This window comes from Erithacus rubecula (genome assembly GCF_903797595.1).
Source record: "Erithacus rubecula genome assembly, chromosome: 5".
Taxonomy (NCBI): domain Eukaryota; kingdom Metazoa; phylum Chordata; class Aves; order Passeriformes; family Muscicapidae; genus Erithacus; species Erithacus rubecula.
In genome coordinates this window covers 16,445,083-16,461,493 of record NC_136687.1, presented here as the reverse complement: position 1 = coordinate 16,461,493, position 16,411 = coordinate 16,445,083, and the positions used below count along the sequence as shown (strand labels likewise).

At 43.7% G+C, this 16,411-nt stretch overlaps 1 protein-coding gene across 1 annotated transcript in view; it reads left to right on the top strand.

Moving 5' to 3' along the window:
* Nucleotides 1-6,961: 6,961 nt before the first annotated feature.
* The window catches only part of PPARGC1A (PPARG coactivator 1 alpha), a gene marked incomplete at its 5' end in the record, with an annotated part of 361,086 nt that continues 351,636 nt past the window's right edge, over nucleotides 6,962-16,411 (top strand). Inside the window, one exon of the mRNA XM_079305340.1 lies at nucleotides 6,962-7,513. Within this exon, the coding sequence (XP_079161466.1) occupies nucleotides 7,427-7,513 (87 nt within the window). The remainder of the gene's footprint in view (nucleotides 7,514-16,411) is intronic.

Below are 16,411 nucleotides of genomic sequence, written 5' to 3'. Positions count from 1 at the left end.
TAGAACTTCCTAAATGAGGAACAAAGTCAACAGCAAATCTTTGTTCTTACTACTTAAAAAACTTAAACATTAAAAAATCTGCTTTAAGAAAAAGTTTATTCTTTCCCTTGATTTTGACCAATATGTAAAGAAAAGGACATGGGCTTACAAGCTGCAAAACCATTTCCTGTACAAATGCCTGCCTATGTTTCTTCCTAACAAGGTTTGTTTTTCTTAATTGGCTCAGATATGATGTCACTGAAGAAATCTAAAATAAACTTAGTGTTCTGTCAAAACCCTTTGAAATATCTATCAATTATTTCTGAGGCTTTGCTGCCTCTTTGTGGTATTTCTTGTGTAAAAATGGAATTCTGTATTGATCAAAGCTTTTCATGGGATTTTGCAAAAGACAGTTAAATGCAATTTCCCCAAGTTCTACCACATGTGGCAGTGAGTCTGGCTTCCTCCCTCCTCCACATTCCTTCCCATGTGGTACAGCCTATAGTGCCAGAGGAGTAGCTCAATATTGTTTGAATCTCTCATACAGTTTGTGATATGAAGGTGCTACTGCTGTATCAATGAGCTTTGAATAATGTGCTAAATTAGGTGTAGCCTCCTGCCTTTTTCATTTTCTGAACATTGAGGAGATCTCCTCTTACCTTTCAGTACATCCATCCTTACTGTGACCAATACAATAATGCTGAGTCCACTCCTTTTTCTTCACTCAGTACTTTGCTAATGAGCCAAGTGTACCCAGAAGCTGGGAGAATAGCTGGGGGGATGGTTCTCAGATGTAAAGATACTTACACTAGAGGCAGGGACTCATGAGAAGTCAACCATCTTGATTCCTGCTAATTTGGGTTATTCTAGAGTTCTCCCCCCAGCTCTGATTAGTTACTTCATAACTATAATCACACAAACATAATCACAGGAATGTTATTTTGGGGAAATTATAATCTGATAGGGCCTTAGCAATTTATTTACATTGTTAATTGGTGGTGAGGCTATAAAAGTTATGAACTACCTCATAAGTTCATGCCTGCTGACATTTGAATGGCATGTATTCACTGGTTGTTATTTATAATTTTGGGGGTATTGAACTGATGGAGATTACTCATGTTGAAAAGCTGCTGGAAGGCCTGAACTAGGAATTAAATTATCATAGTGGCTTCATTTTGTTAACAGTCTCATTGAAAATATCTTGCTTGCAGGACAATCAAACTCATCAGTGTTCTGCTCTTCCACTTCAGTAGACAAAGTTTTAATCAGTGGCACACTTGATCTTGCAGAATTCAAGGAAAATAATTTCCTGCATTTTTGAGATGAGCAAAATTCATGTAATCTAGCTTTAAAACTCCTGTCACTTTTTTTTCCTTTCTTTTTGAATAATCAGCTTTACTTCATTCGGTTGCCTTTTCATGTAACTTCAATTATCATGATGACCCAATGCTTAGATGGAATTTGCTCATGGATGAAGAGCAAGCAACTGAATCTGAGCTCAGGCAAAGCAAATAATAGAGTGATGGTGAGATCAAAACATTTTGAGAAATGTCACTTTTTCTTGGTTGTGTATTTTCAATTGGTCTTTGCATTTAGATGGCTTCTGAGAACCTTGTTACTCATTTCTGATGATCTTATATAGCAGCACTGAAAAAAAATAGTTTTTTACTGTCCTTTTTTTTTCCTTGGAGCTGCTATCCTATCGTAGCAGTCATCTAGCTTCAATTAGTTTTTTAGCTTTTGGATGAAGCACAACAGCTTATGCAATCTTCACCATCTAGCAAACTTAGAAAAATGAGTTGCATTTCAGGACTTAATTTTCTTCTTCAAAAGTTACAGCCTGAACTCAACTCTGGGATTGGAGACCAGGAGTACCAAAGCCAGTGCTAGTTACTTCTTTGGTGTAACTGAATTTCCTGAAGTAAGGGTAAAACCTGTTTGTGCAGTAACCAGAAGTATTTTTTAATGGTATTGTGTAGCTGAAGTTTGGGAGTGGTATCCTAGGATACTTTAGAAAAGCTGCATTTTGGATAATCTTGAGCTGTTTTCCTAGTGTTGGAACATTTGCACCTATAGCTCTTGTGCTTGAGGCTGCTGAATCCAATTTCTGGGAACTCCAGATCTCTCAGGTAGCTTGGAACTGGGCTGTGTAGCCATGTTAAGGTGAAAAAAGCTATTTGGATTTTATCTAGAATACAGCAAGAAGCCAGTGGGAAAAAAGAACAGTGAAAAGATTTTTTAGAGGTGACCACTGTTGCTGTGTTCTCATGCACTTATAGTTTGATTCTCAATTATGTCTAATCTTATGTTTTTGTATTACAGACACGAGTTATCTTTCAAGTTAAATAGACACCTAAACACTCTGAAATCTCCACTTATTTCTGCTTTAAGTAGGCTTTTACTCCTCTGGGGCTAATTGCTTTTATAAACATTGTCTAACAGTGTTGCTTGACTTTTCCAAGGTTCTGGTACTTACACTGTTGATCTCCTCAAATATTTAAAAGATGTAATACCCAGCTCCAGAGGTGTTCATAAAGCCAAATAAAATGATTTGTTGGAAAGTGCTCAAGAAGCTTTAAGATATTAGCCTAATAGAAAACCTATCAGTGGACTCCTAAAGCCTTCCCTCTTCAGTTTTTATGGACTGTCTTAATTGACTTTTTATGCATTTATGAATGGGCTAAGAAGAAAGTATTTTCTTTTTTCCCTTTTTCTTTTACCTGCAAATAAGATAGATGGACAGCTTCTAGCTTATTTTAGAACATCTGAAATTACAGACGTCCCCTCTGAGATTTTCAACTAATGAAATCAGGTAAAGTTGCACACCTGCTAGCGCAAGTGACAACAGTGAATAAAAGAATCGTATTCAGAAACATTTTGAGGTGTTTATGATCACAAGCTTTAAAAATATGGGGAAAACAGCCCTCAGTTTAGATGCTACACTGACTACTGGAGGGACACTAAGCTAAACAAAACCATGGAGTATCACCTTCTGTTACAGAATCTTAGTTTAGTGGCTACAGCTGAGTTGAACCCAGATTCCATGGGATTGTTTTGGTAATCTGTCTTCTTATGTGGAACATCTAAGTTGCACAGGAGTGGCTTTTCTATCTCAAGTTCTCCATATGCTTCTCAAACCAAAGACCTCTAGAAACCTTCCTTGCTCTTCAAGAAATTTCCAAGAGATCACTCTGAATAAAGAAAAGGAAGATGCTCTGCCTTTAGCCTATAACAACAGGATACTGGTTTCCTCTTTGAGAGGTCTCTGAGAAAACCTGGCACTTGGTGATACCACATCTACTTATTGTCTCAAACAACAGTCCTTGGCTTCAGTCCTGTCTCAGTGCATTTCATGGTCTAACCCCAGCCAGCAACAAAGGCCCACACAGCCACTTGCCTCCTCCCCACCTCCAGTGGGATGGGGGAGAGAATCATAAAAGTGAGAACAGTCATGTGCTGAGATAAAGACAGTTTAACAGATAAAGCAAAAGCCATGTGTACAGACAAACCAAAACAAGGAATTAATTCACCCCCTTAAATGAGCAGGCATGTGTTCAGCCATCCTCAGGAGAGCAGGGCTCCATCACCTGGAAGGATGACTTGGGAAGGCAAACACCATCACTCAAAAAGTCTCCTCTTTTTTCTTCCTCCAGCTTAGCATGGTGCCACAGGGTATGGAATATCCCTTGAGTCAACTGGTTTCAGCTGTGCTGGCTGTGTCCCCTTCCCAACTCACTGTGCACCCCCAGCCTCCTCATGGTGGGGCAGGATGAGGAGCACAAGAGAAACCTTGATGCTGTGTCAGCCCTGCTCAGCAATAACAAAAACATCCCTGTGTTATCTACAGTTTTCAGCACAAATCCAAAGTACAGCCCCACACCAGCAAAGAAAATAACCTGCATTCCAGCCAAACCCAACACAGTGCATCAGCCTCTTGCTTTCTGTGAGAAGGCAAGACCAGTCTTATTTAAAAGTTCCATCCTGATTCACTTTTTTTAACCTGCAAAACCTGTCTGTTTTGGGAATAAATTCCTCCCCTCTCCTACTCCTCCAAGAAAAGTTTCTATCTTAGCAGACTTTGAAAATCTTTAAGATGAAAACATGGAAGCAAAGAGCAAAGCAAATTAAATTCTTGATTGTATTTAATAAGATGCGTTTCTAGTGCTTATCTAGTACCCTGGCACATTGTAACTGTTCAGTATTACACCTCTGAAGATATTTGAGTGATTTTTCTCTATTCCATCTGCACCAGGTCTTTTTTTTTTTAGCACTGATGGAGTATTAATGGTTATTCTGAGATTACTTTTGTTATTCAAACATTTAATGGCTTCTGCTGTTTCCTCCACCCCTCACCAATCCATTTTTCCAAGTTCTTTACAAGAGTTTATCTCCACTTTAATTCTTCCTGTTTACAGAACTATATACACTTTTAGCATCTTTTCTATGAAGCTGTTAGTACACTAGGATAGGATATTACACAAGAGCTATTTGTGGATTTTATTATGTTTGGTTACACACTTCAAATAATAAAGTTCACCACCACCATTGTGGTGACAATTATGTTAATGAGAACACACACAATAGACAAAGACATTATTAGCCCTTTCAGTAATGGCTGGTTGACTGAAAACACTACAAATGGTCTGGAGGAACAATGCATAAGGCTGTAAGTTTTCAGACTTTGTTCTGCTGCCAGCAGAAGTGCATTCTGTGAAGGCCTTGAATAGGTTCAGAGTAGTTCACAGCCACCAGCAAAGACTACAACAGGATCTCCACTGGTAACAGATCACTGTGCCATTAAGCTTAAACCTCCTACCAGCGATGGTCCCCCAGAGGAACTCTCTGAAATTAAAATGAAAAGATTTTGAGCTTAACCAAATGGTTAACAGCAGGGTGAGGAACGATGTTTGAAGGAAAAAGAAAAAAATCCCAAACAGTTAACAACCCATAATCTGTTTTAAGAGTTTTGAAGAACATGGCAATGGAGAGGCAGTATATCTGTCACTAGAAGAGAGGGAAGTAGGGTAAAATGCTACCTAATGAAGTGTATAAATACATCAGATATTGGTGATGGGGAGAGTGCAAAATTTGGTGAATAGAATAAATAGCTCAAAGGTCAGGCTGTGCTGGAGTATAGAATGAGAATATAATGCACTAAGACTTAATATGAAGATGAAACATGCAATCTGAAATTGTTTAGTATTTTAGAAGTGAGATGTTTTGAACACTGACCCCACAGACAAAGGGAAATTCAAGAATGATGGTGAAGTGGCAAGGAATTTTATGCCTTAATTGTTGCTGTTTGAAAAGCTGAAATAAATCCTTAAGCCATGTGCGTTTTGTGGGTGACTGATGAGCAGCCTAGACAGGATGAAAGCAAATACTGGAGCAATCTGAGAAACGTCATTATGAACGTACTGAACACCTTGTTTCTGATCTGCTTTCCACATTTTGTTACTGGGAATCTTCATGCTGTATTTTTTACCTGGTTTAGGGCGGGATGAAAGGCTCTTTGACCTCATTTGGGACAGAACTGCCTATCACAAATGTTCCTCTGGATTATGAATTCTTTCTTGGCTAGCCTTCTTTTCGAAAAAGTCAACCCATGTCAAAAAGCTGAGTTTTTGCTATGCTCAAGTGTTTTTCACAGGATTCCATACTTTTCATACTCATGCCACAGTTCTTTTCTCAACAAATGGAATGGCCAAAAGATTCCATGAATATTACTAAACGGTGTTTTCTTCCTTGGAGTGTCAAATGAGGAGGGGAACTGAGGAGTTTCAGTGGGCTTCTAAACAGTTGTGCCACAAAACTGTGTCTAGTCTTTTCTTCTGATGGCTGTGGACTGTTATGAGTACTGCGTGGCGCTCAACAAACTACCCTCCCTCTCAGCTAAACTTTGGAAGTAAATACAGTACTTTTTAAAAGTTAAAACCATGTATTTTTGTATGAAACAAAACAGCTATTATGAAAAAAAAAAAACAACCCGACAACAACAACAAAAAAACCCAAACACAAAACCAAAGCAACCATCTACATTATTTGCTTTACATTTACAATTAGCTGACTGCTGTGATATCGGTGTTAGCTGAGGAGGGCAGTGATCCCCTCGAGGTACTGGGTCTGCAGGCAGGGTAACGCATACTCACAGAGCGGAGTCAAGGTAATCTAATCTATTTCCACTAATTTCATGAGAAATACTTTAAGATCATGATATCTCACATGACCTCGCCGTGTCCCATGAACAATCTGGCGACGGCTTACGGGCCGTCAGTGTTCCCTTTCCTCCGGGCGGGAGCGTTCCCTGTGCCCCAGTGCGGGGCTGCGGCGGGCGCGGCCCCGGGGCCGCTCCTGTCATCACCGATACGCTGGAAAAAGAAAAAAAATCCGCTTTTCTCCTTGCGAACGGGCGCTGAGGCAAATACCCCCCAAAGGAAGAATCAGCATCTGTCAGGACGGCTCCTGAGAAGTTTCCCGTCGGATTTCCCGTCCCCTTCTTCTCGGGCGCCGGCGGCCGGGCTGCGGCTCCGGGGTCGAGCCGGTGCCCGCACGGCTGCGAACCGAGCGACAACTTTGGCGGTGCGGCATGGGCAGCACGGCCCGGCCCGGCTCGGTTCGGCTGGGCTGGGCTCGGCACGGGTAGTGGGGCACGGCACGGCACAGCCTAGCACGGCTCGGCACGGCTCGGCGCGGCTCGGCTCGGCACAGGCAGTACGGCATAGCACAGGGAACACCGCACGGCTCGGCTGGGCTGGGCTCGGCACGGGCAGCACGGCACAGCACGGCACAGCACGGCTTGGCACGGCACGGCACGGCTTGGCACGGCACGGCACGGCACGGCTTGGCACGGCACGGCACGGCACGGCTCGGCGGGGCCGGGCGCGGGGCGGGGCGCGGAGGCCGGGCCGAGGCCGGGAGGGCGGGCCCGCCCGCGGCGGCGCTGCCCCGGCGCGGCGGGGGAGGACGCGCGTCGCCACTTGCCCGCTCCTTCCCCGCCGCGGTGCGGCCGCAGGTTCCGCAGGCGCCCCCTCGTTCCCGTGCGCAGGGGCCGCGCTGCCGAGCGGGGCCGGGCGGGGATGGCGAGCGCGCCCGGCGCTGGCGCTCCGGTGCCGGGCTCTGTGGCGCGGCCCGTCCCCGGCGGCGGCAGCGGCGGAGTGAGCGCGCGCACGTGACCGGCCCCGGCCCCTCGGTGCCGCCGCGAACGGCCGCGCTCGCACACTCAGACACACGCGGAACCCGCTCCTCCATCCCTCCATCCCTCCACCCATCCCTCCCTCCAGCCGGGCAGCCGGCCCCGCTCCCCCGCACGCACCGCGCCGGCCGCCGCCAGCGCGAAGCTGTCGGCACCGCTCCGCGGGGGCAGCGCCGGCGGCGGCAGCGACCGCGCAAGAGGCAAGAGTTTGCGAGGGCTGCTCGCGCCTTCCCGAAGAGGTTTTGCGCCCGGAGGATGGCTGGCTGCGGGCTGTCGGAAGACGCTTGCTTCTCCTCCTTCTTTTACAACTACACCTCCTCCTGGGAGACCTCCTACAACCAGGTAAGAGGTGGCCGGTGCTGCGCGCTCGCCGCCGCTGCGCCCGCCCGGCTCCTCGGGTGGAAACGACGGTGCTGCCAGTGTGTGCACGAAGGGTCTGGAAGTGTTCTGTTAGGCGCGTGTGTGTGTTGCGGGTGCGGAGGTTAAATCAGCCGAAGAAAGAAATGGGAGGAAAGAGCCTCTTCCCTTGTGCCTTTCAGCCCTCTTCCCTCCGCCCCCGCCCCTCCCGTGAGGAAGAGGAGCGTGAGGACTAAGGAACGAGAGCCGTAGCCCGCGGAGGGCTGTGTGTTGCCGTGGAGCAACTCGGGGCTCAGCCGGGCAACTCGATCGGAGTGCCCCGAGCCTGCCCTGGGCTGCGCTGAGGAGCGCGCTGAGGCAGCGGGCGAGTTCGCCGGGAGAGGGGAGCAGGGTGCAAGTGACAGGCTGCGTGCGAGAGGGACCCCCCGCACCCGCCTCCTCCTGCCTCAGAAATGGCTGCACACGCATTCAGATCCGTAATTTCGGATCCTGCCCAGGTGGAAGGAGTTCGGCTCGCCCGTCTCTGCCTGTGTTTCACCCCCGATGCCCCCTCCACGCGCTTAACTTTGATGACTGTGCACTGCGGAGCGCGCAGCCGGGTAATGCCGGCCCGCTCCGTCCCTCCGCCCGCGCCGGGGCTCGGGCAGCGGGGGGCGGCTGGCGAGGCGGTGGGGAGAGCGGGGGGAAGCCAGAAATCGCGCCTCAGAGGTAGAGAGCTATTCTGGGATCCTCCGAAGCGCCTTTAATTAAATAACTGTTGTAGTCTACTGCCCCCGCTGCTTGTCTGGTGAAAGTCTACAGGCAACTGTCATTTATAAACTACACCGGTGTGTGTGTGTGCGTGCGTGCGTGGGGAAGGGGTTTTCTGGCGCTGGCGTGACAGGAAAAGTTGGGCAGCGGATGGGAGCGGCTGCAGAGCGGACGAGAGGCGCCCCGGGCTGTGCGGGAGAGACGGGGGGAGCAGGGGGTCACCTCGCCGCTTCCTCCCTGCGGGGACACAGCTCAGGGAAAAACGCACAGACAGCCCTACGACACCAATTTCCAGGAGACTGAAACCCCCAAACTAGCAGTTAGCAGTCTGAGGATACACCTCACGGCGAGGCAGGGAGAAGCCGAGCGCACTTCCCCGCTCCAGGAGTTGCAAACGCCGAGCGGCGAGGAGCCGGCGAGCCCGAGAGCTGTACGGCTCCGGAGCCCTGACAGCCGAATAAATAAATAAATAGGAATCTCAGTGTCCCGGGTGGAGCGGAGCCCGCCGGAGCCGTGCCGGGTACAGCTGCCTGCCGGTGTGCCGCCCCGGCCGGGAGAGCCTTCCCGGCGGGGAGCAAGTCGCGCTGGCGTGCGCCGGGGACAAGGGGCTCGTGTGGGGACCAGGCGCGCATCCAGCGGGAGCCAGCGCCGAAACGCCGTCTCCCGGCGCGTCTGCCCTGCGGCTCGGCTCGGCCATCCCGAGCCCCTCTGGCAGCGGCCCTTGGCCGGTCCGTGACGGGCCGGGAGGGCGCGGCAGGGGCTGCCCGGACCCCGGGCCCCGGGCTCGCCGTGCCCGGCCCCGAGCTCGCCGCTCGCAGGGGCTCGTGTGGCCGGTGCTCGCCATCCCGCTCGGTGTGTGTTCCTCTGCACGTACCGAGGGCACACACCGGTGCCAGTGTGCCTGTACGAGCACAGAACGCGCGTTATCGTCCTGCTAAATGCGAGCCCATGCGAGTCAGTGGGATTTAAGAAGGGCTCATGCCTGGTATAAAAGGCAGGCAGTCACAGGGAAGACTCCTTTGAAACCATCAGAGGGGGAAAATGCTTAGGAACGCAGACAATAAAATCAGGTTTAAACCAGCTCCTTCATCTAAAGTTAGTTTCATTCTGTAGCGAAACAGTTCGGTGAAAGAATGTCATTGTGAAATGATGGGTTCCCTTACATCCCCTTTCAGGAGAGCAAGCCGTATCACAATGGAAGCAGGAAGAATTGCTGGCAAATCCTGAGTTGATCTGTTCTAAATACCAGTGTTGAACTGTATCTAAGGGAAAACGCGGGAGATAATTCAGAATGCAGAAGATCTATTTATAGCAGGAGTATATAAAGTGTAGGATATATACACAAAGTTGAATTAAATATGCATGATTAGGAAAGGTGTTTCGAAGGAGACGGTGTAATCATTACATAGCATTACAACGGACGAACAGATGAGCTTGCAAGAGCTTCCAGGGTGAAGATGAGAAGAATTTTTAAGGCACATATTCTTTCTGGTGCTGAAGGCTCCTTTCTATTTTCATCTTTTGCGTATTACGTTACCATTTATATCAGTCAAATTCATCAGCTGAGGATTAGCGGTAGATGTTAGTCTGAATATGAAATCAAAATGAATATGGAATTTTGCTGCAAATAGATTTTTCTTACAAGTTTTAGCACTTAAAAAGGCAGACTTGGCTCAGACTTGACTGTCAGCCATATTCGTGTTTGTTTGTTTTTACCTGAACTGTGTTTAAAAAAAAAAAAAAAAAGCTAGCAAACCTTTTCTTATTGCTAAATTTAGCAACATAGCCAAAATAGATTTTGTTTTGTTTAAAACAAAGCAGCAAACAGAAAAACTTTAAAAAAGAAAATGCTGAGATGAGAAGATGGGTTGACTACTGGAAAAATAGTTTTTTATTCCAAATCAATATGATGCACTCTCAACATCTCATACGAGGTAAAAGGATCCCTTGTATAATATCAATAGCGGCTCAGCCATAGCTTACTAAAAGAATCTTTTCCTGGCATCTCAAGGCTTTAATGAGAGTATAAGTAATCAAAATACGATTCAACAATGGGACCAGTCAGGTTAAAGAGAACAGTGACTTCTAGAAGCATAAAATACTGTCTGGCAGCTGCAAAAGAAGAGATACCATGTTTGCTTCATAATTCCGGGACTTTGAGAGATGTGTTTCCACCTTTATATTTTTGGTGCATTATTGCAGTTCGTTTTTAAGCACAAGCTTATATGTGTGATTTGTTGGTAATATTCTTAGAGGGAGCTTTCCCATTGCATATTAAATTTCAAAGTGCATCACAAAAAAGCTTGTATTGGAGAAATCATGTCTAGAAACTTTATGTAGTCTGGTTTGAATCAATTTCTTAGATAGTCTTCCAGAATATAAGGCTCCATATTAGTTACAAATAAGACTTCACATTACTAAGGATAACTTCAAAAAGATTGAGTGTTCTCCTGAAGCTTCCTGTCTTCTTTTATGGTTATTGTGGTACAGGGACTTAACCATTATGCTAAATTCCAACGTAGTCGAACTTGTAGACTTAAATCCTGAAAAGTTTGAACTGTGGTTGCATAATCTTGCCTGTATTGTCTTGCCAGTGTGTATGAGACTGAGAAAGAATATCCATCAGATTTCCTGTTGATTCATTCTGTATTCTTTATTTTAGACTGTCACTCTACTTCTGGTTCTTTATTTTTGCCAGAACTTTCCTGAATGTGTCTTCTGAAAATTCTCTTTACATCTGTTTCTTAATTAGTAGTCATGAGTGAAGAACAGCTATTTCTAAGTACTGCAAAGAGGTATTCAGCCTTGCAAGAGCAAAAATATTTTTCGGCATAACCTGTCTCTGCTGAACTGGCAGCATTACTTGTATGAATTATTTCTCATTCTCCAGTTCAGAATAGGATACATTGTTGTGTTACTAATCTGTGTGGTTGGGAAGTGCTTGAAAATAACTTGAAATGTAGTTAGTGAATGGAATTCTATGACTAATGTATAAATCTGGATACTTATTTTAATTTGACCTCAAAATTCTTGCAGTATAGAAGTAAAATGAGGAGTATGCTGCCTGACTGATGCCCTTATTTCAGAGATTTTTCCCTGCAACTCTCAGCCGTGGACTTAGTAACTGGCACCTTTTTCTTTGTCCTGTGTTTTCAAACATAGCGGTACATTTTACAACATATTTGGACAAAATGTAGCAGTGGGTATTAGTAAGTCAGTGAAAGATGAAGCTGAGAGCCAACCTTGTGGGCTGCCTCTTTGTCTTTGCATGAGCAGGGACAGAAGTGTCCTAGTGTAGCTTTCTGAGGGTAGTATATTGCTTTTATGCAATTTTATTTTACCTAGTGTATGACCAGTGGCCACTTCTCAGGGGCAGTGGACCAAAACAGACCTTTTGACTTATTTTTGTTTCTGTATTTTCTGGATTTTTTTTTCTTCTTTAATGTTATTTGAGTAGTAGAACACGAAATCTACACAGATTTGGAAACATTCTAGATTGATTTGTGTTAATGCCCTGCACATGCATAGCATATACTGAGTATGTCTGTGTATGAGTGTTGAATGAGAGGTACCACTCTGTACAAGATTGGACAGTGCACCTTATGGTTTTTAAAGATGTTTTTCTTAAATATAAGAAGACTCAGTCAATAGTTGCACATTAGTTGGTGGTAGAAACCAATGGAATAATACCATCATTCAACTGCAGTTACATTTTAACAGAGCCTGTAACTTCTGTGCAAATTAAAAGAGGACTGTCAAAACTAAATTAGTTCGGAGAAAAAAAATGCAATCCTGGTTTAGTATTAACAGAAAATGCTTCATAATTTTAAAAAAAGGTGAATTCTGGATTTGAAGTTTTCCTGACTCTAAGGGATTCCTATGCACAAAGCTGAAAAAATAGCAGTAAAAAATGAAAGTGAAACTGAAGACACCTATTTTCTTGACATCCCAGCAAAAGATAAATGGTTGGATAATGAGAAAGATGTAGTTTATTAAAAACAGGTAATGCACTTTATTAAAAATGTTGTTAAACATGATTCTCTGTCTTCCAGAGATTAATGCCTAAATTGCTCATTCAACACAGTAGTTTTGAAAAATATATTCTGAGGGCAGGTTGATCTGACAAAAAAAAGCATGGTTTAAACTGGGAATGAACCATTTTCTCATGCCCCAGAGAAGAGCAACTAAATAGCTGCACAGTAGAGCACAATAGCACAAGTTTAAAGCACATGCAGAAACTGGGTGAGATATTATTGTTGTATCTTATTTTAGAGGAAAAACTTGTGCAGATTGTGAGTTACAGTTATGGCTGCGATGAACTAATGCAGTTCAGTGCTTTATACATAAGATGGGATTTTCAAAAATAGAGTTTTGTTCAGGAGAGAATGTCAGTAGTTCTAGCAATGTGTTCTGAAGGAAGAGGGCAGGGAGTTCTTAACTGGTCAAATGCTCATGTGGTCTAAGCAGAAATGTAAAAATGCAGGGTTTGCATTGGAATGAGAATGGGGTCATCCACCCTTTGTACTCATCATCAGGGAAGCAGAACCTTCTTCCAGAGAGACCATAGGAAATCAATGAGTACACTTTGCTAGTGTAGAGATAAATGTGTACTGCAGAAGGGTATTAAATATAAAAGGGCAGCAGTAAAATGATTTACTACATCAAGCAGTGGAACTTTCTTTTGGTCATCTAAAAGGCAATTTTTATTTTTTGATAACATAATTATATTTTTTTAATATTAATAACAGAAAAAGGCTGGCAAATCAGCTATTCTACATGGATTTGAGCTATACAATGTAAGCTAGGAAAGGCTTGATAACAAATGGCAGCTTATTTGCAAATATATGCATGTTTTTTTAACATATTATCTGGCACTTAAAATTTAGATGGTAATGATCTGATTTACTGAAAGTTAATGGGTTTTTGGATGTTTTTTTTCCTGAGGCAGTGTGGATGCTTGTGATCCAGTTTGTCTCGCCGTGACCAGAAGGTATCACTGAGGGATACCAGCACAACGGATGCACATAGGAGAAAACCTGACGTACATTTAGGTGTAGAGGCTTAATGAAATGTGGAAGAGCAGGTGCACAGTCCTAATGTGTCGGTGGTTTTTTAATTTCCTATGATGTGTCTGTTTGCTGTGTGAGCAAAACTCCCTTGTACATTTAAAACTTACAGGGCTGTAGAACTGCTAAAATGGACAGAAGCCAAACAACTCTATGGTTTTTTTTTTTGTCTTAGACTCTGTGTTCTCTACAAGTGGCAGTTAAGATTCTCCTTCTGCTGCAGAGCTGTGTGTGACTGTCTCCTCTCAAAAGGTAAAATTAAAGTGAGGAGAGATTAACAGCAGAGTGACCCTTGCTCTGGTTATAGCACTTGTGACACTGGTGCTAATTTTGGAAGGAGAAATTGGGTATTTGCAGTTCCACGTGAACTCACTGTGACCCAAAATGATGAGAGGTGTGTCTATGCCAGCACTTTTCTTGAGGGCAGGAGTGTGATGTGCTCATCCCAGCACTGCTGTGCTTTGGTTAGTGTTGCAGGCTGATCTCATTGCAACTGATCAGAATTCCTTTTGGATAAAGCTGGACTGTGAGATGTGTACAGGAGTACCCCAAGTGCATTGGAGCTACACATTTATATTCAGCTAATGAGATGAGATCAGATCTAGGGTGAAGTTAAATTATCAAACCTTACCCTGAAGTGTGTGGTGCAGAGGATGAGGTGCAAACATGGGATCCTTGGCACCAGGTGTCTGACTCTTCCAGTTTTACAGTTCTGCAGCTCTTGCTTGTGTAGACAGCCCTGGCATCCAGTCGGGTTTGTCTAGCAGAGAGTGCATGGCAGCCCCAGTTTGGGAAGCTGGTTGGATACTTGTGGATAGAACGGGTCACCTGACATGCACCCTTATGTTGCAATCATAAGCAATTATTCTTTCCCTCAAAAAGGGGTGGTTTGTGCTGCCATGAAGAGGAAAGGTCTGTTTCATCACTTGTAATATAACACATGAGCGAGTAAGAGGCACTGGTACTTTGGCTTGCAAAAGCTCTCCACATTTTTAACCCATTTTATTATTTGCAAGAGCAATTTAGTTCCTAATGTTAACAATGAGTGATTATGATTCTGTACTTCCGTTTACAGCACAAATTAGCATTTTGTTTTCCATTACAGCTTTTGAATGAGGAATTTAATGTATAATTTGCTGCAAATAGATGTTATCATCTCTTTGGATGTGAACAACCACATAAACTTGAGCAAATGATAAAAATGGAATCAATTACTTCTCAAATGGAAGTAGTTTACAAACCTTCACAAACAAAATGGTGGTTATTGTAACAAATAATTAGGTTTTTTTTTTTAACAACATTTATTGAATTCTATTGACAATTTACTAATTGCATATAGAATATTTAATCATCCCCCTCACAAAACACATTCCAGAAAATATATGGATTTTTTAAACTGTAGTTTCCCTCTGTCATCCTTGTGTAAAGCTTTTCTTATACTTTTACAGGTATGTTCCTCTGTACAAATGTTCCAGAAGGGTAACACTGAACCACAAATCATGCTGCTGCAGATTAGAGAACTTCACAACACTCTGGTTTTAGTAGATTAAGACTGAAATTTTGGAGGAGGGAAGAATTAAGAGTAAGTGTTGTAGGCTGTATGCATAGCCTGCTGAAGGTGATGTAAATTTTTCTGCCACTTCTGACCCCATGATCTATGTTCTGGTTATTAGAAGGATAAAGAAGAAAAGAGACATTATTACAGTTGCTAGAATGAGTGAATGCTGTCAGTCTCTACTGTAGGGGGAGGTAATATTTTGTACTTTAATGAGTTTCCTAGTTTGAATTTCACAAAGAAAGTTTTTCACTGTCACTTGCTGCAATCTGTCTCTGTATTATACAGAGTTATTCATGCTTGGAGAAATACCAATCCACAGACAAAACCAGTGTGAGAAACAGTTCAGAATCACACTCAATCTCTTCCCATTGCAGAGACTTTCTTCCTATCTCTAAAGGACATAATCCAAGCGTCATTTTCATCCCCTTCCTTTCAAAGAGGCTAAATTCTAAATTCTGATGATTTTCTACATACTGGCTTGCATATCTGTTTATTTCTGATCCCCTAAAGCTCTGACCTAAAAGTCAGCACCTACACCATTTCCTGTCACTGTGGATTAATCAGCCTTTTCCTCACAGTCATCCCCAGTGACCCCAGTGTATCCATCCATTCTGTATACAGTGTAAGCCCTGATTGTACACAGTGTCTAGACTGCCCCACCTACTCGCTTGGTCCTACTTAAAAATTCAAATTGAAGTCTGTACTTTGTCTCATTTAGTACTTTAGACTTGACACCTCTTGTCCTTTTAAAGCCTTTGCATAATTTACTTTTTCTCTGTTTACCATTAGTACCAACTCTTTTTTTTTATTACTGATGCTGGATTTGATCCTTGTTGCACAAGCACTTTGCTATCTCATGCTTTCCTCTTTGACACATTGAAGTCATGAACCCATTGAGGAAGATCATGTAGGCTTTCATCTACCTGGTGTCTTTAAAGCCATTGTTGTCTAATTATTAAAAATGTGTAATCTTATTTTGCACTTGGAAAACTGTGGAACAAACTGACCCAAACCCCATTAATCACTCTGCTGCATTTTACTCTATTTATCTGTTACTTGTCTCTTTAGGTTGGGCTATGCTGCCATACTTGGATCAGTCTGTAGATCAGATGAGCAATAGCTTTTTATTTTTCAAATAATTAAAAAAAGACTAATGATGTATTTTTTCATTTGCTTCACTCTACCAAGCATTGAAGTAATTAAGGGGAAAAAAAAGAATGGGAATAGTATAGCTTGCAATTCAGGGTCCTATATTCAGCCTTTTAGCCTTCTTTTGAGACCATGGAGCTGATTGTTTAATATGGAGCTTTATCCTAATTTTTTTTTTTGAAGCAGCTGTTGGTTGTAAAAATTCATTTACCTTCTCATTTTGACTGTAAGTCTATTTGTTTGGCCCTTCTTTTTGTCTTTCAGAGCAAACTGATGTGGGCTAGAGCAGGTCAGTGTTAGGATACTGTGTATTTGCAGTGAATTTTTTGAGGCTTAGAATGTGTGTCGGATGTAATGATT